General features: G+C 41.2%; 1 protein-coding gene across 6 annotated transcripts in view; it reads right to left on the reverse strand.

Annotated features, from left to right (window-relative positions):
- Positions 1-24050, reverse strand: part of inpp4b (inositol polyphosphate-4-phosphatase type II B) — a 166189-nt gene that overhangs the window by 101767 nt on the left and 40372 nt on the right. For 5 of the 6 annotated variants that reach the window (XM_079678930.1, XM_079678929.1, XM_079678927.1 and 2 more), the window contains exon 5: positions 9721-9800. In XM_079678930.1, coding sequence (XP_079535056.1) covers positions 9721-9800 — 80 coding nt within the window. Of the gene's footprint in view, positions 1-9720; positions 9801-13213; positions 13505-24050 lie in introns of those variants that run through there. The other variant, XM_079678931.1, reaches the window with a different exon arrangement.

Genomic DNA, 24050 nt, shown 5'->3' on the forward strand with positions numbered 1-24050 from the left:
CCACAGAGTCCTATAATAAGCACGTCTGCTTTGGCACACAGGCAGATAAGTACACAGATTTTTATTTAATGATTGTCTGGCATTTTTATTTCATTTTGTTTACAATATGGAGATCATTAATTTAGCATTTCCCTAAAGGACTCTTTAACCAAATGCACACAGAATGCTATTTGTGTGACTTAGTAAGGCTGTAATCACAACCACTACATGCCTAAGATCAACCCAACAACCTCACTATGTGGGTATCAGCTCTCCAACCACAAATGAGAGGGAAGACCCCGTAATCTGACTGTGTGGAAAGATTAACGGCTCCAGAAGATGACTAATTTATAAAAAGCATACATTTTCTTTTTTCTGTAGAAGCGTATCATAGTTGATCTTTAGGCTTCATGCTCAGATACAAATCATTCACAGGGGATACAATGTTAGGGAGAGTGAGCTTTCTCTGGGTAAGTGTGAAAATAGGTCCATGGAGATAGTGAGTGCTCTGGGAGGGGAGTGGGGGGGGGGGGGGCAAATCATATTATCCTGATAGCAGGCTCAACTGTTGGTGGGATAGCAAAGTGAGGCTTTATCCAATGGGAATGGATGAATAAGCCATGAAGCCAGGCAGCCAAGGCACTGGTCTGAGATAATGTAGCCCTGCCATAGTAAATCTCTTGAGCACACACACACACACACACACACACACACACACACACACACACACACACACACACACACACACACACACACACACACACACACACACACACACACACACACACACACACACACACACACACACACACACACACACACACACACACACACACACACACACACACAAATGCATATCAAAATCAAATCTCAAACCGAGCCGTAGAACTGGGTCATTGAGTGCCTCTCCTACTGAGCGTATAAAGTTTTAGAGATAACAAGATGAGCAAAGAGAACCACAGCGCGTGAGACTGAGAGGGCAAGAGAATGAATGCTGAGCTTTCAGCGGGGTTGAAATAACAATATCAAACTGGATTAAGTCCCTAATTTCGCAAAAGCTTGCTTTATACCCCTATGTGCACCTGCATGACCTTCTGTGTATATTGTATGTATATTTTCACATTACCCATTATTCCATTAAAAAAAGACTCTCTGTGTAGGGTGAAGGAGGCTTGCTTCAATGTTTTGAGAAAATAATCTTCCTTCCTGTGTGTATACATAACATGCATTATTGAGAGACCTCTGCAGTGCTGACATGCTTCCAGCTCCTGTAGCTCGGTGTTGTGTTGCTCGTCCCCAGTCCCCATTAAACCATGCTAGATTTAAAAGTGTGCGTGCCAAACTCTATACCGGAGGTAGAAGCAGGTACAACCCATCTTAAGTTATTCTCTAAAAACAAGTCTGCAGAGCCTGAAGAGGGGCAGGATAAAAACTTGCAAATGTATGCAAATTGGTTTCTCGCTTGGGTTTGAAATAATATGCAACAAAATCAAGAACAAATGACAATTTATGAATAAAGCAACGCTAAATCGCAAACCATTTCAATCACTTGTTACATTGCTATCAATGGCTACATTCTCAAATAGAAACCTAAGACCATTACTCAGCATGACGCTGCAGTAAATACTACAGAACATGTACTGAAAGCATCTTTCAACCGGCAAAAAATTAAGAACCCAATTATGAGCGTGATACGTTACTGCATCGTAAATAAACACTCCTGACTAAGTCTGGCTATGCGATGCATCATTGCCAAGACCTACAGTAGGAGCACTCTGAGGTACAGTAGCCCGTTCACTCTGTGTGAGTTATGGCCACACGGGAATCAGGCGAGGAGTCCAAGTCCATATAACACTAAACCACAGAGAGTTTCACTACAGGCTCTGTGCAGGTACAGGGCAGAGGCAGCAGGCTGCAGTCTGACAGTGTATTTGGTGAAGAGGAGGTTGTAGACAATATGTATTTTAATATTAAAACATAAGTATCGGACGATGGTTCAAGCTTAAAAACGAAAAGAAATATATATGTGATGGAAAAAAGGGTTTTATTCGTATTGACAATTTTGAAGCTATAATTAGTTGCTCTCAGCCCTTTTGAGCGTATTAGCATCTTTTTACTGTTTTTAATATAGTTAACCTTGTTCAAGCAAAAGCAGGCTGTTATTTTATTCACTATACACAACCTGCAAAACACCAAACAGCAGATAGCCAAGGTTAGCAACTAGCTGGGTAACAGGATGTTGTGAAAGGCTTAGCTGTTGAAGATACATACTTCTTTGGAAGTCAATGAAGCCAAAACAAAAATAGGAGTAAACACTAGACTCTTATTAAGTCAACAGCTCCAAATCATTGCTAATGTTGCTTCGTACTGCTAGATTGTTTGTGTTATGTAAATAAGCCCAAAACAGTTAGTACTGCTGATAGTTATCCAGTTATATTACAGAACATGTAAAAGCCTGCACAGAAAGAGACACATTTTGAAACTCTGGACATGCACTTACGTTGCAGGCAGGTTACAACGAGCATTCTGCTGTGAGCTGGTTCTATCTGAAATCTCAGAGGTGTAACCTGGAAAGACTGAGGTCATGCTGCTCTTATGCAAGTATACAGTATCTTCAAAAGACACATGCACACACTTGGAGCAACGCAGGTATAGCCACACACCTCCAAAGAAATACATATTCTCCATATCATCTGCTATTAGAGGAAACCCTGGGGGCTTGTATTTCTGTGAAGTCACTGACTCTACATCTAGGCTAGTTACTTGAAGTCTTCTGCTTCTGACCATTATACCTGTATAGTTTGTCCTGTTGCAGGATGGGTCACACACACACACACACACACACACACACACACACACACACACACACACACACACACACACACACACACACACACACACACACACACACACACACACACACACACACACACACACACACACACACACACACACACACACACACACACACACACACACACACACACACACACACAGGTCACTGTCTGTAATCTAGACGTTTTTGTCGATACCTTTCTAACAATGCCATGAAGTGAGTGGGCTGAGTATAAATAAATAACAGAACAATGAGTGAGAAAGAGACCGGATTTGTCCTCAAGTAGGGGACAATCTAAAGGCAGTGTCAAGCTTTTATAGGTGTGAAATATGTGCATTGTGGTAAGGTTTCCGTTTCGGGCTTCTTTCTTCTTTTTCTGGAGAGCTATGTCACTTTGTTGGGCTTGTTTCAACACCGCAGCTATCTAAAACCTGACCTCAAATAGCACACTGACATTGCAGCTAAATCATTTCATTAGAGGACATCAGTGTTGAGTATCTGCTGCTCAGACTTTAGAAGGAGAGAACACACTCCAACTTTACATTTTGTTCAAATTCATTCTTATCTTTGCTAACAAACTCAAAAAGACTGAAGTCTTTAAATAAGACATTCAACCGGTTCTGTTTGTAATTTTGAAGGTGCATTACAGATTTATCCTCAGGCTGGCTTTGTGTGCTGACCAAATTAAACATCAATAATTCCCTTTAAATCAGTTTTCTGCTCTTTGATAACTAAAAGGTCGAGACTTCAAAGAAACAACACAATCTCCGTCTTTTTGCTGTTGTTAATCGGAGTGTTGTATAAAAGCACTGCTTCTGTTTCTATGAGGAACACCTTCCTGCTCTTTGAGAGCGGCAGAAAGATCAAATGTTCTCATTAATACTTCAATGGAATATAGCGTCTAAAATAGAGACCGTCTTTTCAAAAGGTCCATGTAACCGACCCTCTCACTCATTCAACGTGACACTGTCAGCAACCTTAAAAAAAAGGGGACCCAAATCTAACCGGTCGGTCTTACAGGAAACCAAAACAATCCGTGACTAACATCCTAAACAGCCACACATGAAAGTGAGCGCGCGACCTGAGAGACGGAAATGCAGGAAGAAATCCAGGGAATAAGGAATGAGCTGGAGATGGTCGGCCCTGCAGCAGAGTGAACTTTACTGAAGGCCCAACGTCACACACACACACACACACACACACACACACACACACACACACACACACACACACACACACACACACACACACACACACACACACACACACACACACACACACACACACACACACACACACACACACACACACACACACACACACACACACACACACACACACACACACACACACACACACACACACACAGGTGCTGGTCAAACACCAATTCCCTCTACATATGCTCAGCAGCAACGTCAATCTGGAGCCTATGAAGAGAAGCTGGTCAAAGTCGGATTGGTTTTTGAGGTCAGCAAAGGGAATAGTTTCTTGTGTAGTGGAGATAAAAGCAGTCCCTCTTTCCCTCTGCTGAGCAAAGTGAACTCAAAGTAACCAACTTTCTGCAACAACTAACCGAAGTGAGGATTAGAGTCAGGAAGCAAAACTCTGTTACAAATAAGAATCCCAAATGTCAGGTACCGGTTAACCCAAAAAAAGAAGATAATTTCAGTTCCGTTTCCAAACACGCACATTTGCGTGCTCTGGGGACTTGGTAGAGCTTCACAAATAATTACATTTCTGGTACCGATCAGTAAGCGACACTCATCTTAACTAAGTTGTGAATGAAGATGAAATGAACAGATAATTATTCAATCTGATAATATAATATCAATAACCAAATCAAACCTATCCATTTACAGGTTCCACAAACATTATGAAGCAAATTGTGAGTATGAACATTAATCTATTTAAAGGTTTTTATATATTTGTTTTTTGTTTCCTGTGAAAAAAGCATGTTAACCCTCAAAATAATGAAATCCAGAACTGTTACAAAATGGAATCGCAGAAACGAAATCAGAACCAGAATTATTCAAATCCAAATGATACCCAACCCTAGTGGGCATCAAAACATGGTAGTGAAATGAAGTATCTGCTCTTAGAGAATGAATTACAGTCAGAGCTGCAGTGGAGCTGCCCGGCCAGCAGAACTAATGTGAACTGTGAATCAGAGGCTCGTCCACAGGTCAAACAGCCCAGGATGAATCATACATGCTCATGAAAAGCTGCTCATCTTTGAAATGTGTTCTCACTGTATGAACCAACAGGCAAACAGACTTTCCTCTGCATGTCAGTCTTAGTTACGCGTGCATCGTCGACTGTGCACTGTAACACATTTCTGCTCCAACACTTCCCCAGCAGACGCTCTTCAGGCCATGATAACTGTGTGTGTGTCTGTTTGTGTGGGGGAGATTTTAAATATGTTGCTTGTCATTATTTAGCACAGTACAGATGTCTGAACTGCTGAGCTTGAATAATCTTTTGTCATTAGCAGCACATCGATGAATTAAAGTCATATCTGTGTGTTTATTTCTTATTATTCTGTACTCACTTTACTTTGATTATAACGTGTATACAGTGAATAGCTTTCCAAATGTTCTGGAATGATTTTCAACAACCCCTAAAGCAGGGGCGCAACACGAAAGAATGGCCTTTTGTAAATGCCCTTTACTGGTTGCATTTCCCCCCTGCTTTAAATTAAATTATTCAAACGCCCGAAGAGGTCAAATCCGCCATTTAGTAACAAGAGAAAAAGCTTGGATTAATGTCAAGTCTGATCAAACTCAATCAAATGTGTACGGCTCAAATGTGTTCCTTAATCATTTTGGTGACCTTTATGATTCATCTTGAGACCCAATTGGGACTTCTGACCCTCCACTTGTGAATCAGTCACAAGTCATTTATTTGTATGAATTAGGGCTACACGATATTGGAAAAAACTGACATTGCGATTTTTTCCCCCCCCTGCGATATATATTGCGATATGAAAACATACAGGAAATGAAGAAAAGACAGTTTTTTTCCCGCAAACCATCCTTTCTTGAACTTTAATGTTATACAATTGGTATTTTTCTAACTATATTTATCCGGATGAAGGATTTTAGTCACGGACGTCTGGATCAGAGTTATCAGAGCAACAAGCTGAGCTAGCTGGGTTAGCAGCGCCGAACTGCCCTGGACAAACACATGAAACGACTGTATTCAGTGTTTTTACCTTTAATCACCGGGTCCGTTTGCTTTGGAGATTTGATTGTGATTGGTGGTTTGCTGTGCATGCAGAGCCTGCATGTCACTCACTCAAGTACCCCTGACAGGAGAGCCGCGCAAGTTTTCCTTTTGTAGCAAGCACCAAAATAATTGGAACATGACGTTTTTGAGTTAATTTGCCTACTTAATATCGCACGTCCTAAAAGAAAATATGTATTTGCACGTCCTGCGATGTGAATATCGCAGTTATCGTCACGACACGATATATCGTGCAGCCCTAGTATGAATGCTTACTTATTTATTTATTATGCAACTCTACTATTTGTCCCACTGTCTTTAATCTGCACTGTATATTTGCTGCTGTAACAAAATAACATGTCCCTGCTGCGGGACAAAGACTCCCATGCAGCATTGAATACACAGTATGTAGGTGGTTAATGCTATTGTAATGGTAGGTGCAACCTCTGAATACTGTAGCAAACTGTTGACATTGTTTATAACAGATTTAGATGTTCCTGTTATAAAAAGCCTTATGGCTGCATTGTAAGTATCACAGGAGGAGTTTATGTTATCCCCAGGAATACATAATAAACCAGAGAACATCACATGAGCCAGAAAGAGAACAGTGTGACTACAGGGAAGCGGCGTGACACGTCTCTGCTGTTCAACCTCCAGCATGAAAGTGTGCATGCAAACACACACATGTGCAAAGGCACAGGGAGGGGGGGGGCTGTCATTCTCTATTCTCTCAGCCGCTTATATAGTCAATCTTGCAAGATACAATCATACTTCGTGACATGGGATCACCTACAGGAAATGAAAAGGACAACAAAAGGAGCAGGGAAAAGAGAGGATTGCCCAGAGGGAACATTTCCAGACACAACTATGAGTGTGAAGGAAAAAGGTTATTCAGTTTGAGAATACAAACAGGACAACGTATCCCTGCACTCTGTACATGGCAACATAATACATGATGAAATGTTTGTTAGAATGCAGTGGGGGAATACTCGCAGCAAACAATGAAAACAGCAGTTGTAAAAGTGGTTTGCAAAAGCAATCCTTTAGCATTAGCTTAACCAAAACACCTGCCTCTAAACCTCCACCTATGACCATAATAATGATTAGTGTGGACAGAAGTGTGATGTGTTGCACCTGTAAAACACACCCAGCGGTGAAACACCTGCACATCACTGCAGCCAAATGTTGTGAGTGGTTGATGAGGGGTGGGTCATGCATTTTGAATAGCCATAATAATGAGTAAATAGTTAATGCAACTATTATATTGTCAGGAAGAAATCTATATTCCTTTATTTTGACCAGAAACTCCTGCAGAGCATGTGACCAGATCCTGGTGTTATATTAACAGGTCGGGCTGGAGTGGAGGGAACAGTCCGACCTGTGAGTGTGGAGCGATAATTACTCCACCCTACTCACATGCCACGGTGTTAAAACAACTCGTAAGAAAAGTCAGGTAGTTTCTTTTCCGAAAGATGAATAGAGCACTTTGAGAAAAGCAGGAGTAAGATGCACGGAAAGCCTTTCAAAAAGGTTTTGTGTGGAATCCTTCGAAATAAACCAAAAGGAGGCGGAGAGGGAAGTCTGCCAGGTAGTCAGCATATCTAGTCTAGTCTACTATAACGGAGCCATTCGAGAGTGAAGCACTCAGCAGAAGTGCTTTTATGCCAGGATGGTGGGTGGTGTCTTTGAACAACAGTCGAAAAGTACCCACCCAGTGAATATCGAACGGTATTTTTACTCAAATTCTCATCCCCTTCTTGATTGCGCTCTTCTTTTAAAAGAAGTGCCAAGTATTTAAACAATAAACAAAACAATTGTTCAACCAATGCATCAGTTGCACTTGGCTTAATTAGTTTCAACACTAAATCTTGGAAGCTTAAACTGCTGTGTGTTAAATAACTAAACCTACCATTTCATGCTTGTAAAGCCTTGGTAACCATTTATTCTTTGACCTGAATCATATTCCTGGGCGATCAAGTCAAGCACTTTATAAGAAGGACGCACCATTATTCATGTTCCAGAGCACAGCTATCCGTAGCAATTTGTCCTCCAAAATCTTCTCTATTGAAATGATACTGATTCTATTTCAAGGAAAGCAACAGTCTTAGTTAATCATTAGCTCTCTAAATAATAAAGCGTAAATTACTTAAAGTAGAGGGCGCATCCAAAATATCGACCTTCATTCATACAGACCGAACAATAAACAAACAAAACAAAATGTATGATCTCAAAATGTAAAAATACGTCTGTAGTGGCCAAAATCCCAAAAAGTTTGTCTTGTAACCTTCACCTCAAAAGTTATTGTTCTTGGCCACATGTAGAGCTTGGGCCTGGGAAGCAGTGTCAGACTCGCAGTATAAAACCCACTGGACGTTTCGGTTGCTTTTCAAGGTTTATTTCCAACGAACATAAACGAAATACGAAAACAATATTTAACATAAACTTAAACAACAGATCCTAATAATCTGTCTTTTTGTAAGTATAAGGTTGGGTCTGCGTGTCAATGACGGTATTGCTGCTGCCTGCTGCTCTCCCGTCACACACCGCACCTCCAATTTAAAGCCTTAGCCCCGCCCCCTTCATCTGAGCAAAGGCAAGGCAAGGCAAGGCAAGTTTATTTATATAGCACTTTTCAACACAAGGCAATTCAAAGTGCTTTACAAAAAATGAAAGACATTAAGAAAATGACATTAAAAATCAGTCATTAAAAGGAAAAGCTAATCAAACATTCAAAGAAAAAATACATGGATAAAAGTTACAGAGCAGTTTAAGATATGAATAGTTCAATCAAAAGCAGCGACAAAAAGAAAAGCCTTCAGCCTGGATTTAAAAGTAGTCAGAGTTGCAGCGGACCTGCAGGTTTCTGGGAGTTTGTTCCAGATATTCGGAGCACAATAACTGAACGCTGCTTCTCCATGTTTAGTTCTGACTCTGGGGACAGAAAGCTGACCAGTCCCTGAAGACCTGAGAGATCTGGATGGTTCATAATTTAGCAGGAGGTCAGAAATGTATTTTGGGCCTAAACCATTCAAAGCTTTATAAACCCAGCAGCAGTATTTTGAAATCTATTCTTTGACATACAGGAAGCCAGTGTAAAGACTTCAGAACAGGAGTGATGTGATCCACTTTCTTAGTGTCAGTGAGGACTCGAGCAGCAGCGTTCTGAATCAGCTGCAGCTTTCTAATAGATTTTTTAGTGAGACCTGTGAAGACACCATTGCAGTAGTCGAGTCTACTGAAGATAAAAGCATGGACAAGTATTTCCAAAAAGCACACTTAGATGCGGCTCCTACAATGTCATTGAACGAAAAAGAAAGGTTGGCCAAACTTCAAACAAGACACATGTATTCCATTTCGATCCACTCATCTCAGAAATCACACTTATTCCCCGCCCCCAGTTACCACAAAAACACACAAAAAGTAGATCAGAGTTTTGTATTCCCACACGCTCTCACAACATTTCCGCAACAAACAACCCTGGCAGCTACTGCTACATTCCTGAAGCTGCTGTTGAAACATCTGTGGGCATGTTTCTTTTCCCAACTCGCCTCAGTTTGATGTTTAAGTTGGTCTGTCAGTTTTCCGTGCGGAGAAGCATAATCTTCGGACTCTGAAGTTGACATTTTCTATAGCCTGGAGGAGCAGAGGGCGAGGAACAGAGTATGGAAGGAACATTCACTTACCTGAGACTCAAGGTCAGCCGTTCATCTTTAGCCCTCAGCAGATCGCCCACTGAAAACGTGGCACTACCCAGGAAGCTGCTCTGTAGAACCAGACAGAGGAGAAAGAAGAAAGTTAAAATGGAGCACAGTGTCTCAGCAGCAAGTGAAGAGTTAAATGAAAATGAAAAAAAGACTAGGGAACTCTTTCCTGCTTCTGCTAGAGGAGTTAAAAACAGGTAAATGTCAGACGATGTGTCAGGATTCACTTTGAGCCCTTGTGATCTGAAACAGCAAAAATGTAAGATCGTGTTGACACGAGACACAGTCAGGGACACAACATCCACTCTCCTTTCCTGTCTCTCCTTCACCCTCCTTCTCCCCTTTCTCACCGCTCTGACAACCTGTGTTTGCTGCAGGCCTGAAGTGAACAGGGGGTGTCAGCGCAGCAGAACTGGGTCATGGAGAGAGGAAGGGGACGAGCCCATCAATAACCAAGAGAGATGATCTTCATTCATAGGAAACACACACATGCACACACTCTCTCTCACACACAGTGAAGCCCTGCACCTGCATGTAACATCATTAACATAGCTTATGCTGATGGACTTGGGGGGGGGGGGACACAGAGGACACAGGCTGCTCCGAATAGAGAGTAAATTACAGAGTAGGTAATTAACAACAGGTACACAAGGGGGAACAAATATCTTATTTAAGGTATTCACAACACTTCTGTCTTTTATAGAACTTTCATCGACCAAATTAAGGTGTTTTATTTATTAATAATCACATTAGTGCCAGTTCTGCTTCTGCAAACACTGATATGACAATTGGTGTGTTGCCCCTGTCTGTTGCGTCACATGGATGTCAAAGCTTTGCCTCTGCAAATCAAAACAGGACTGCTTTAAGAAAGCTTACACACATTTGACAAATTTTTACTGTCCACACAAAAAAACAGGCCAGCATCTGAAAATGGGATGAACTGATTCGATACGGAGGATCAGTATCGGACCAAATAGTCATAACCATGGCAACAATCATTTGCCATTATGGATTAAACTGTAGACCATGCCCGCTGCCGCACTTCATTGATCCAAAATGGTGTCGATTAGAATTCAGAAAAATACCAAAATGCTCATTATAACTTCCCAGTCCTCATTATGTCTGAAAACACCTTCCAGTCCAAACCTAAACACGTTTCCTGTTTACATGGTTCAGGACCAAAGTATATTGTTGAACTCCTGCATAATTACGAGCCATCAAGGTGCCTCAGGTCTTCTGGGTCGGGTCTGCTATCGGTTCCGAGAGTAACAACAGAACATGGAGAGACAGCATTTAGCTGTTATGCCCCGACACTCTGGAACAAACTACCCAAATCATGCACGTCCGCAGAGACGCTTACTATTTTGAAATGGAGACTAAAAACATATCTCTTTGCCGCTGCTTTTAATTGAGATGCTCATATTCGAACTACAGTATGCCTTTTAAACATGTATTGTATACCTGTGGTGTTTATTTGTATTATTTTATTATCTTTGCTTTGTAATGTCTGTTGTAAAATTGTATAATGTGTTTTTACTGTATTTATTCCTAAAAAGTATTTTAATTTGTTTTGTAAAGCACTTTCTATTTAAATAAACTTGCCTTGCCTTGCCTTACTGTAGCATACTCATAAGCACCATATATGAACCAAAAAGCCACAAACGCTCTCCTTTGAAAAGCGAAATGAGGGAAAGTTTGGTACCCTCCTTCTGTCTATTCTTCTAATGTTTGGCTTCACTCTCACCTCTAATCTCGGTTCCTCCCACTGCGTTGCTCTTTTTTCGGTCTCTCTACGGTCTCCTGTATCAGATCAAAAAGGGCATCCTGTCTACTGACCTTTTCTCTCAATTCTTTTCTCCCTGAGCATTTTCCTGCTTCCCCTGTATACGAATTCCACATGGAGGCAAACAGGGACTCTGACGCATGCGTGCACACACATATACAAAGAGGAAGAAACCTAAACACAAGGTCAGTCAAGAGTCTTATGAAAAAAACACACAACAATAACAGAGTATAAGGTTTTAAAAGCAGCTCACAGGAACAGCCTGAAGCATCACATTCAGTGACATGTCCGTGCAGCACAGTGGTATGTCCTTATTTAATTAAACAGCGCTGGGATCCCCAGTAGGCTTGATATGCAAAACGTCATATGCTTCAGCAATGACATATTATCAGCCAATCATAGTTTGCTCTGATAACCCAGAGCACGAGGCACAGAAGGCTATTACACACCATGGAGGAACATTATATCCCTATGTAGCCATTACTCCCAAGCCAGCACAGAGCATCTGGTAAATGGTCTTAGAAATCTATTCCTTGGCATCTTTTTATGACCCCTCACGACGAGGGCTTTAAAAGTAATGAAGCTCTGGAGACCGTCCTCTTACGCACGATCAAAGTGGCTGTACCACGGAAAATTAGAGAAAGATGGGGGCAAGAGGCGGAGTGAAGAAAGAAGACAGACGATGCTCTTCCTGGATCATGGAGGATTGATTATGATGGTTTCCTTCTCTCATGCTCTGGCACTCTCTTTTTTCTATCCATCTTCTTCATTCCCGCGACTGTTTCTATTGGCCATGCCGCTCGCGTGCCAAGAGAGAAACTTTTGATCTACGGTGTCCTTCACTAGTGTTCAAAAAATGAGACCGCAAGACACTTTACACAAGCCCAAATATAAATACACCAACCTAACCTAACCAAACACAAAGTGCTCTTGAGGATACACGCTCACACACTAAAGATCAATCAAAAGACCACAAAGCCAGAGAAACAGGAACATGTTGGAGCTGATATATCGTGAGTTTACAGGCAAGCCCTAGCTCTTGTCTGAGAACCAGTGAAGGCCTGTCTCTCCGTCACTGGGCAGAGGTAAACGGTCCTACTCAAGCTGTGGATCTATTGATTTTCTCCACACCCTGGGGTGACAGTTACACACACACGGACACACACACACACACACACACACACACACACACACACACACACACACACACACACACACACACACACACACACACACACACACACACACACACACACACACACACACACACACACACACACACACACACACACACACACACACACACACACACACAGGCTGCAGAGACTACCTGGAGGAGAGGACATTCATTGACATGCTATGCCAACAAATGGCATTCTGTATAAATGGCAGCAGTGACAGTTTTGGCACCGGCTGAATAACACACATCTGGCAAACGTTTATGAATATGAACACAGTTATCCCATGGAGGTCAGGAGTGTCTACATGAATAGGCTGCTCCTTCACTACCAATAGAGCTTCACTACAAATTGGCCTAATTAAGTCAGAAGAGATGTCATGACACGCCATTTGTACTTACATGCAAATGTGTGCACTAAATATGACCACGGTCACTTAGAATTGACATCCCACACACACACACACAACACGTACATTATAGAACAACACACACACAAAAGGAAGTCCACTTACAGTTATGATGCAGCAGCAAGAGTGCAGCAGTTAAAAAAACGATATAGAAATGACGAGAGGCTGACAGTAATAGAGAGAGGAAAAGAGATGTAATGTCTTCTTTCTTCCTCTTAATGAGCTCCAAGACGGTTCTTCCTACATATCTTCCTCCAGTCTTTAGTTAGAGTAACTCCATATGCTAAAAGAGCAGCAGGCACACTGGCTGATACATTGAAAACACATAAAACCCATACACACATTAAGACACACACTCTGCTGCCTCCGCTGTGACTGAGAACGGAGCGAGCTACCGGGGTTACCGCTGCTGCTGCTGCTTGACAGTAAGTAAGACCAGAGAGAGAGAGAGACGGGGGGAGGAGAGAAGGAGGAGGGAGTCACAAGAGGGGAGGGAGTCAACAAATACAAGCAGCCTAGGTGGAGAGGGGGCAGGAGGAGAAGGGTGACTAACACAGAAGAGGAAGGGACAGAGAGGAAGGAAGACAGACAATCAATGGGTAGAGAACCCAAATATAAATGCAGTAAAGGGAAAAGGAATTTAGAGAAAGAATGATAGCAAGAGATAGATATGTAATGTTAATGTTTAGTTTATGTCCATATATAATGTGTACTTTATATTGAGTGTCTAAAAGAAGCCTCTTTGAATTGAGAGGAAGACAGAGAGAGAGGAAACTGTCTCAGTGGTGTGTCACACCTCGGCTGCAGCCTGTGACTCATACGTCCAACAGGAAATAAAGATTTGTTACAGCTACTTGAATACATTTCGTCTGCAAGGTGCAAGTGTGTAGGAGTGTGTATGGGTAAACACTTGAACACACATATTGACATACTTGAGGATCCCACAAGTGGCTTGTTGAAAACGCTCTCTGTACAGCACAGTGCTGCAACTGAGAGAAAGAAGAAAGCAGACCCTTTGAGACATGGAGACAATGACGACCAAACCCACAGAGCAGCACCAGTGACACCAAGCTCAGGTTTGAACTATCTCGGCTCAAACCTCGGATTAAGCAGGGTTTAATTTACCCATGGTGACACAGGGGGATGAGTCATTCGGGCAGAACAAAGGACACGCTCTAACACTGGCCCTTATCACCCAGAGCAGGTACACAAGCAAAACAACAATGAGACACGCACACAAACACTTAAGCACACGTGTACCCGCCGTGCACAAATCCAGATAACCGGCATCACACCGAATGTTATTTACAACACACTGATAACTGGAGGTCATGGTGGTGAGTCGTCAACATGTCTTAATACAGGAGGAAGTGTGTGGGTGGAAACATTGCATTTAACGATTTCTTTATTATGAGAAGATGAGGATTGGTGACCTTGGTGCTGAGAGAAAGATACATCAGATCTCAGTCTAGCTAAACTGACTATCTTACAGTTTTTATCTGCTGTAACAAAAAGCTTTTGTCCATTTATAGTTTTTTAATGCGATTTCTTTGGAGCGAATATTAATGTGTTGTTTGGCTGTGTACTCTAACTTTTTCCCGAACTACCGATGTTGTGTCTTTGAGGAAGGTAATGGTAATCTTCATTTTATAAATAAACAAAGCTTAAATTGCTCAAAGCAGAGGACAAATCCATGACATTGATCTGCATACATAGATGCCAAACATTAGATTCAAGCTTGTTCAAAACATGAATCGAGCTGACTGAAAACAGGCCTTTTTTTTAACGCTGACTTTGAAGTTCAAGATGTCATGTCAGACATATTTTAGAGCATTCTGACAGTGAGTTCCTGAAAAGCACACTGATCAGTCTTTAAGTAAAGTAATGGTCATCTATTTTCTAAAAAATAAAGCTTATATGACTAAAAGCAGAGGGCATATCCAAGATATTGACCTGGAAACATAGAGACGAAACATTCAATTAGTTTTCTTGATATGTGACCCCATTAAAAATCCTTAAAAAATAACATTTGAAGCCAATCTTTCAGAAATTACACTTATTCCCACTCCAATATACCCAACAACATTACACACAATTTGACTTACACACTAAGTCAAATAGCTGCTCTCTGTAACAGTATTTATATTCTGAAGCCAAATCCATTGGTACATTTTTTGTTGTTATTGCTCATTCCTTTTAGCAAATATGAATGTATTCTGTGGCCTTTTTTATGTGAGTTTTAACTCCAAAATTCTGCGTACAATAAGAATGAATTTGACTCTTACAGGAACAGAAATGAACATCAATATGGTAAATCCTAGATCAAAGCGTGTTCAAAACATGAATCGAGCTGACTGAAAACAGGCCTTCTTTTTAACGCTGACTTTGAAGTTCAAGATGTCATGTCAGACATATTTTAGAGCATTCTGACTGTGAGTTCCTGAAAAGCACACTGAGACTGGCAGGGATTGGTTTTACAACATGCAGAGCACGAGCTACCTACTGCAGGGAGACTGTTTGAGGCTCCTGGCTGAAAGGAAAAGCCCAAGTTCTTCTTAATTCCTAAATTGTTAAGCATTTGGAAAAACAGCACTCACATTCGGCTGAACCCTATCACCGCTGCACATGTCCCCCCACTCTATTCATGGAGGCAGTGGATGTGTTAGTCCACTGGCAGCTGAGGTTTTAGCGCAGACGGCAGCAAGGGATCTTAGACAACCAGTCGCCCCCAAACCTAGACAGGAGCAGACAAAAGCAGGCGGCTGTGTTTTCCCCGGGTGAGCTGATGTTCTCATTCTTCGCTGTCTACCCTCCACATTAACCTCCTATCCTTCCCGGACTTATCAGTTTCATGGTTCTCTACCTTGACCTCAATCCCCTGCTCTTGATCTGTTAAAAAGAAAGAAAGTCTGCTGCTGTCAGACCTGAGCTCATCCACTTTGACCCTCCCCTATCCATTTCTTCAATGCTTTACAAACCAACAGCTTATATTAAAGGGACCACTCTGATAGCTTTCAAATATAAAATATACCATATTGGCCTTGAGTAAAGACAGTGGAATTTACTTATAAAAGGACATTGTGTTGTTTATCCTTCCCTTTAAAAAGACTGCACTAACAAGTCACTGAGTGCAAAACAGTATCTTTCAGACACACGGATATTTTAACCTTTGCCTCTCTCAGAAGCAATTCGTACCATAACATGCTCTAGGAGAAATGAAATGTGGGCGGCTGCGGGTATTCCCATTGTTTCAAAGAGTGTGCCGGAGAGATATGGTGGCCTTCAGTTAACAGACATAAGAAAAATGCTCACTCTAGAGCCAGAGTTTGGTTTAAAGCTAGCAGCTGTTTAAGTTAAAGGGGCCCCTTTATGCTCATTTTAAGGTTTCATCATTATATATTTTTGTCTCTACTGTGACATGTCTGCATGCTTTAATAATGTTCAAAAAGGTCTTTATTTTTCTCATACTGCCTGTGCTGAAGCACCTCTTTCACCCTCTGTCGGAAACCAGAGCCCAGTCTTTGCCGACCATTAACATGCGAACAATCTATAAACCCCACTATAGGAAAGGGAAAACACCAAAAAGCATAAAAGGGCCTCTTTAATAATATTATATTGCATCTCTGCTAATATTCCTAAATACACACTGGCCCTTTAAGCCTGTAATATACTGGACTGATGCGTTATAAGCAGTTTGTAGGGCTGCTCAATTAATCGTATTTTAATCGCAATTAGGATTATGGCTTGCAACGATTACGAAAACAACGTAATCGAAATAAAACGATTAATTTTTATTATTATTATTATTACTTTTTTTTTGTACTTTTTTTTGTACTTTTTTTTTCAGTTGAATTATACTTAAAATTCAGGGTAATTAACTGTTAAAAACATACTGTTTACAATTTTTTTCTCCAATAAATTTATGTTTTCAAAGTAAATGGATAATCGTTTTTAATAATCGTGATATCAATTATTGACCCAAATAATCCAGATTATGATTTTTGCCATAATCGAGCAGCCCTAGTTTGTAGCCTTAATGTAGGCGAGCAAGTTACTCTAAGTATTAATGGTGTAATGCGTGTCTGGTTATGGAGTCATTTTATGGGGTTTTCCGATGCTTTAATGGAAGTATTCAATGTTTCACTTTTACAGGCAGCTCTGTTTATCTTTGGACTAATGATATAAATGGAAAAAGCTTCCAAATGCACTCATCTGAAAGTGTTTCATATTTTCTAAAAGTCTCTTTAAGACAGGTCTTCGCAAATCATAATTCAATAAGGGTTGTTAATTATGTGGGCTAACACAGCAGGTATATATGTATTGGTCCGTTCGATATTATCAGCAAATAAGGGTATTTTAATTGTTCCCAGTCTAACCTGTGAAGTGATGCTGTGTACTTTGTGTTTCATTTCACTCGCCCTGGTCCTGAGGCAATGTGCGTGCACTCTAAGTAAAGAGGCAGACTTATCTGAGTTTAATAATGAAACTGATTCGTACCGAGATACAAAACACTTTGATGTGCTCTTCTGGTGTGTTGTCCCATTACATGCCTTATTAATCGTTTGTACTATTTTTGTCTCCTTCATGAATAACTTTTGAAATGTATCAAAGGCACAAAATGCACCTACTGTTAAACTAAAAGTATGACTCGCTGTACAAACATGAAACTGAAACGGGACATAAATGCCTTCTGGGTCTGGGTTTGATCAAAACGAAAGCTAAACTTGAATCTCTTTCTACTCTCGAAAGATTATTGGGTGTAAAATCATGAAAGTGGGCTTTTAATTGGCATAGCTTTCCGTGACTTAACTTTTGTGCTCACGTAATTCTGTGATTATTCTTATCTCGCTTTGGAGGACGCATGGAGGGTTTAAGAAAAATCCATATCTTAACTAAATGATGTAGTGGACTGTGAGAAACAACAACAAGGAATACATTACTGTGCATTACGATGAAAAACTAAATCAATATTTTAATATCAGAGTGGTGTTAAAATGGTGCAGCTTTGTCAGCACTTAACGCATTTGGTAGTATAATTAGTCAGCTGTTGAGGAATACAGCGCATTGTTCTGAAAAATGGCCGACAATGAGAAACAAAGTCAATCATAACGGCAGCATATTATGTCATAATGTATCTTGTCTGATATATTTTTTCCATTGAATTAATTAATCAGTCATTCGAGTGTGCCATTTCTGTCATAGCAAATTAGACTATACATGTTTATTTTTAATCAGATTATTTTCAAAAACAATCCGACATCTTCACACGTCATTCAAACACTTTGAACCGAATGAAGTGAAGGAAAAGATGCAGCTTTCTGTCAAGTCTTTAGTAGTTGAATTTGTTTAGTGAGCTGAACATATATCTTCTGTAATGTTATATTTTCTGCTTATGAAAAGCATTTAAGGTGACACACTTTCCGTGCTAAGACTACAGGAACTATGATGATATTGTATAGCTGACTCAGACTTTATAAGCGCTAAAATAAGGCTGTACTGAAAAGTAATTACTCACTTAAAGACTGACAGCTGAGAGCCAGGGGAAACTCCTTTTAGGATTCCTTCTTCTGCACGTTCAAAAATATCTATAGAGCCATGTAGCGTCAAAGAGCAGGGGACAAATTAATATTCCTCTTCCTCACAAAGCTGTTTCTGTTTCCTGAGCATATGGGATTATCTATTACTGAGGACAGAATAGCAGTGATGCAGACTAAGTGTCCATACTTGCTCTCACAAACATTCTTCAGCTTGTCAATGCTTGCCCCCAAAACCAAAAAGCTCTTCCTACCACTCTTTTCTGACTCTATCCCTGCTGTTGCTTACTTAATCATGTTTTGGTTCCTCTGGGAACAAAGGGTTTTTTCTACTTCCGACAGTTTCTTTGAGTACTGCACAGGGCACTGAGAATGATAAGAATGTCATTGAGTAATAACACGTAGGAAGTCAGATTCTTATGTCAATGTCAAAGAAAGAGCTGCAGCAACAATAAGAGAAAAATAAACTTGCATGCTGGCCTTGGTACTGGAAATACATTAGCAATGCCTTCCCCTACACACTCTCCGTTGGTCTATAAACTTTAACAGCTAACCCCACTGCATACTAGGTGATAAAAACCAAGGCTCCTTTGCTCACAGTCTGTAAACATGACTTGGTAGCAGGTCCAAAGCCTGCACAGCGGATTAATCCCATATATTGACCTGTAATACATTAAAATAGCAGCATGCCAAATTTGAAGCCCTTTCTGATAGTTGCATTTTTATAGACCTTTTTTCTCTGTCTGTCAGCAGATGAGATGGATCAATATGATCATACGCTTCACAAATGCAAGTGTTTTTTATCAGCTACTTACTGCGAGCTGCTATCAGCTGGCAGAGGCTGTGGTTAGCAGCTTCCCCTTCTCTGAGTGTGTGGTTCAAGTGAAGGCCCACAAGTGCAGCAACGGAAAGAAGTTGCACGCAGAGTGAAAGGGTATGCACTTTATCCTTTAATCACCAACAAAACATGTTAAGAACAACATCCTGTTAGACATATCACATAAGCTATCTTGCTAGTAACATTATTAAGAAGTTTAAGGCAACATTTCAATAACAGCTCACAGCACAGAGTTTGGTAGCACGTTCCCTTTAATACCCATGGATAGATGCTAGGGAATGTGCAGGATGCAATTCCCTGCTCTTATGTAACAGCAATAAGCTGCTAGCTCGCCCCCAGGCCGGTAAGGCTACAGGCTATGCTGGGTCTCTCTCTATCACGCGTTCTTCCCCTAACACAAACACAACCCAACACAAACACTCGCACAGTAATAGCGCTATAATATGCTAGCTCGTGCCTGAAGTGGTTGATAGCTCTCTTCTTCTGAGAGCAGGGCTATAGGGGCTGTGAAAGTAAACAGCTCGGATCAAACCAACTCTCTGCTCTCTTTGAAGAGTGGGAGACAATTACGGGGATCAATGGTGCAGCCCGGAGGTGGTTAACAGCCAAGACAGGCAGGCAGACAGGGATTGATGCCCCGTTATATTGAGAGTCGACTCCTCCATGACTTCACTGTGAACCACAGCCACATCCAAACTGCACTGCATTCAGGCTGGACATCCATGCTGGGATACATACAAATTGAAGTTGTCTGAAGTCCTTACCTCCAGCTGCCCTTGCAGTAATAAGTGGTGTACCTTTCTTACTGTCCTAATGTGCTCAATGTAGTGACTGCTTTTCGTCTTTTCTTTTCTTAGTTATGTTCTCTGTATTTTATATGTTTGTGTTATGTGTAACGTTGCTGCCTTCTTGGGCAGGTCAGCATTGTAAATTAGATTTTATCTCAATGCTTTTTTATCTGGTTGAATAAAATAAAATAATACACGGTATAAAAAATAAGAAATCTCAAAGTGAGATACAAATACTGCAAATTGTAGATTTGACTACATTTCCAGTTGGAGCAGATGGGGGTCAATGCTCTGTGTGGGTGGACATTCCTTCAGGCAACATTTCTCCAATGGATTGGTAGGTAATAGCTACAGTATGTTCACTATAAACGCTATAAAGTTTTATCAAAGTGTTTATGAGTGAAGGTGTGCATGTTTATTTGTGTTATGTGTAGGTCATGTAACTGCAAGCTATATTTGACATCATTTTTACATGGATGGCAACGAGAGACTGCACAACCTCAATTGTGAGTGTGCAAAGGTTGAGCTTCTAAGTGTATTTTGAACAGCGCACATTGTGTGGGAGCTTCTCTTGGCCCTACCTCTCCTGTGGGACAAGTGTGTCTGTACAGAAGATGTGATTTCAGATGGCTCGCACCACCTTGACTCAGTAAACAACAAGATGAAGGAAACAGTGGGAGAGGTGCACCAGCCGCTAGCTGTGTTTCTTCCTCAGCACACCACAGCCATATTAGTTGCCTAAATGACATATTTGCCAGTTGATGTGGAACAACATCAACAAAAGAGCCTTTTGAACTAAATATAGTGTTTATGTGAAAGTAGAATGTGTCCTTGGCGGCTATGATAGCAGATGAATATATTCAGGTTTTTTGTGTACACTTATGAATAGGACATGAGATTGTTAAAAAAAAGAAAAATTGAGATAAGATCAAAACAAATACATTTGTATTTCCAAGGGAGGGAAAAATGTCTCTGAGATGTTTAAAGGCTTCCCACCCTCTTTGCGTGTGCAGAGGGGGAAACAATGTTGGCTGGTTATCATATCATTCCATCTACGCCAACAGAACAGAACAACAAAGCAGCAACAAGAACCCCTCTGCCCAACTCTCATTTACTTTTCAATTCTCCTGGGTGAGGAGAGGAGGAGAAAAGCAATGTGTCATTACCTCCATCAACAGAGTAAGGAGGCAGACTGCTGCACAGGCAGGGCTGCCCTTTACTGTTTGCACACAGCCTTGCTTAGACAGATGTCATAACATGCTTTATTAAATGTCTTTCAATTGACAAACTGCAGGATGAATCGCATGACTTTACAGTGTGCTGGCACCCACACACAGGATTACCAATGCTGTTTGCCATCAGGCTCACATGTGAGTGTGTGCAGCTACACACACACACACAGACACACAGACACACAGACAAACACACACACACACACACACACACACACACACACACACACACACACACACACACACACACACACACACACACACACACACACACACACACACACACACACACACACACACACACACACACACACACACACACACACACACACACACACACACACACACACACACACACACACACACACACACACACACAGTACAAGACCCTGGCCAGGCTGGCAAGATCATCAGTGGTTCAGTTAGCCATATAAATACACCAACCTAACCTAACCAGACACAAAGTGCTCTTGAGGATACACGCTCACACACTAAAGATCAATCAAAAGACCACAAAGCCAGAGAAACAGGAACATGTTGGAGCTGATATATCGTGAGTTTACAGGCAAGCCCTAGCTCTTGTCTGAGGACCAGTGAAGGCCTGTCTCTCCGTCACTGGGCAGAGGTAAACGGTCCTACTCAAGCTGTAGATCTATTGATTTTCTCCACACCCTGGGGTGACAGTTACACACACACACACACACACACACACACACACACACACACACACACACACACACACACACACACACACACACACACACACACACACACACACACACACACACACACACACACACACACACACACACACACACACACACACACACACACACAAAAGACCCTGGCCAGGCTGGCAAGATCATCAGTTGTTCAGTTAGCCATGGAAACGAGAAGCCTACACACACACACACACACACACACACACACACACACACACACACACACACACACACACACACACACACACACACACACACACACACACACACACACACACACACACACACACACACACACACACACACACACACACACACACACACCAGGCATCAGCACTTTCCACCAGTGCCTCTCAAAGGAAACCATTACACTGCAGAAAGCCACGGGAAGCCAGGCAGAAAGGGGATTTTCTGAAGCATTTTTTTCTTTCTTCCTCTCCCCGCCTCTCTCTAAAAAAAAAACCTAACTTACACTAAGCTACTTTTGCCAGAGAGAAAGAGATTACAGTCAGCCAAGCGTCTAATTCACCTGTGACCCAGTAATTCATTTGGCTGATAATCTGCTATTGCAGGTGACACTAACAATCACCGATATGATGGGGGAGGGAGGGTTAGGGGAGGCTTGGCCTGAGCTGATTGGTGGGGGAGATATTTGATTAAATTCTGAAATGAATAATGCATTATGAAATTGATCCAGACAAATCCCACCTTGAGGAGATTGGAGTAGGATTATACTGGTGAAAGCTTTGGGAAAGGTTACGACAAAGAGGCGGATCCCTGGGAAGGTGCACTTCAGTATCAAGTGCTTACCTGGAGCTTGATAAGGCAATTTACAATTCCTTAAATTTATATTCCTGTCAGCTGCTTGAACAAACTGCAAATAACGTGCACAGAGAGATTTAGCCTCAAAAGAGTATTGCTGATGGCCCTGAGGAAAAACAAACGCAAGCAGTTTCTGTTTTCTTCCTTATTTATTTGTTCTTGGAAAGTCTTTTCAATTAATTGCATTCTGATTTATTGGTGACTTTAAGAGAAAGTGAGCTTTTTTTACTGAAAATAAATAAGTCATAATCTATATACATTTAGTTACGTCTCCAAGGAAATCGCTTGACATTTAAGGAGAAGGATGAAGCTGGAGCCAGCAGCCAGCAGATTCGTTTTGTTCACACTTGTTTTTGCACTTGTTAAACAAACAAGATCTAACATTATATTTGTGAGCTTCAGGCGACATTATCTGTGGATGTAGTTAGGCTGATGGTTTCTTATGGTTTCCCACTCTTTACGCTCGTCAAAATGCTGGTTCCAGCTCTGTGATGGACAGATAAAGAGATTAGTATCGATATTCTCTTTCTACTTTTTGCAAGACATTGACTAAACAAATGCTTTAATTTTGTTATTTGCCATCTTCTCTTATCCACTTTGTCTGCATGCTTTTATATTCAGTCTTCTGTGCATTTAAATGTTGACTTTACATTTGTGTTTGATGTACACGAATCGTTTTTTTCTCTTTTCTTAGTTTTCTACATGTTTTAATGTGTTAACCAGCACATACAAGTTACACACACTATTTATATTGATGCACATGCTTGGTACTTTGATCCAAAGCTTTCTAACCATTAAATGTGTGGCCTGGATTAGTGTCACATAAAGCACATCTGTAAACACTGATAAAAATAAACGTAATTAATTGCCAATTATCCCAAAGTCTCCACAGAGGCGTCCTTGTAGTAATGCTGTATAAATAGGCTGTTTATTGGTGTACTCTCTTTACTTGTGGCTTTGCCCTACAAAGGAGGGGGTGTGACCGCATGGCATCAGACTTCAGCTC

The sequence above is a fragment of the Notothenia rossii genome, assembly GCF_949606895.1.
Source record: "Notothenia rossii genome assembly, chromosome: 1".
Lineage (NCBI taxonomy): Eukaryota > Metazoa > Chordata > Actinopteri > Perciformes > Nototheniidae > Notothenia > Notothenia rossii.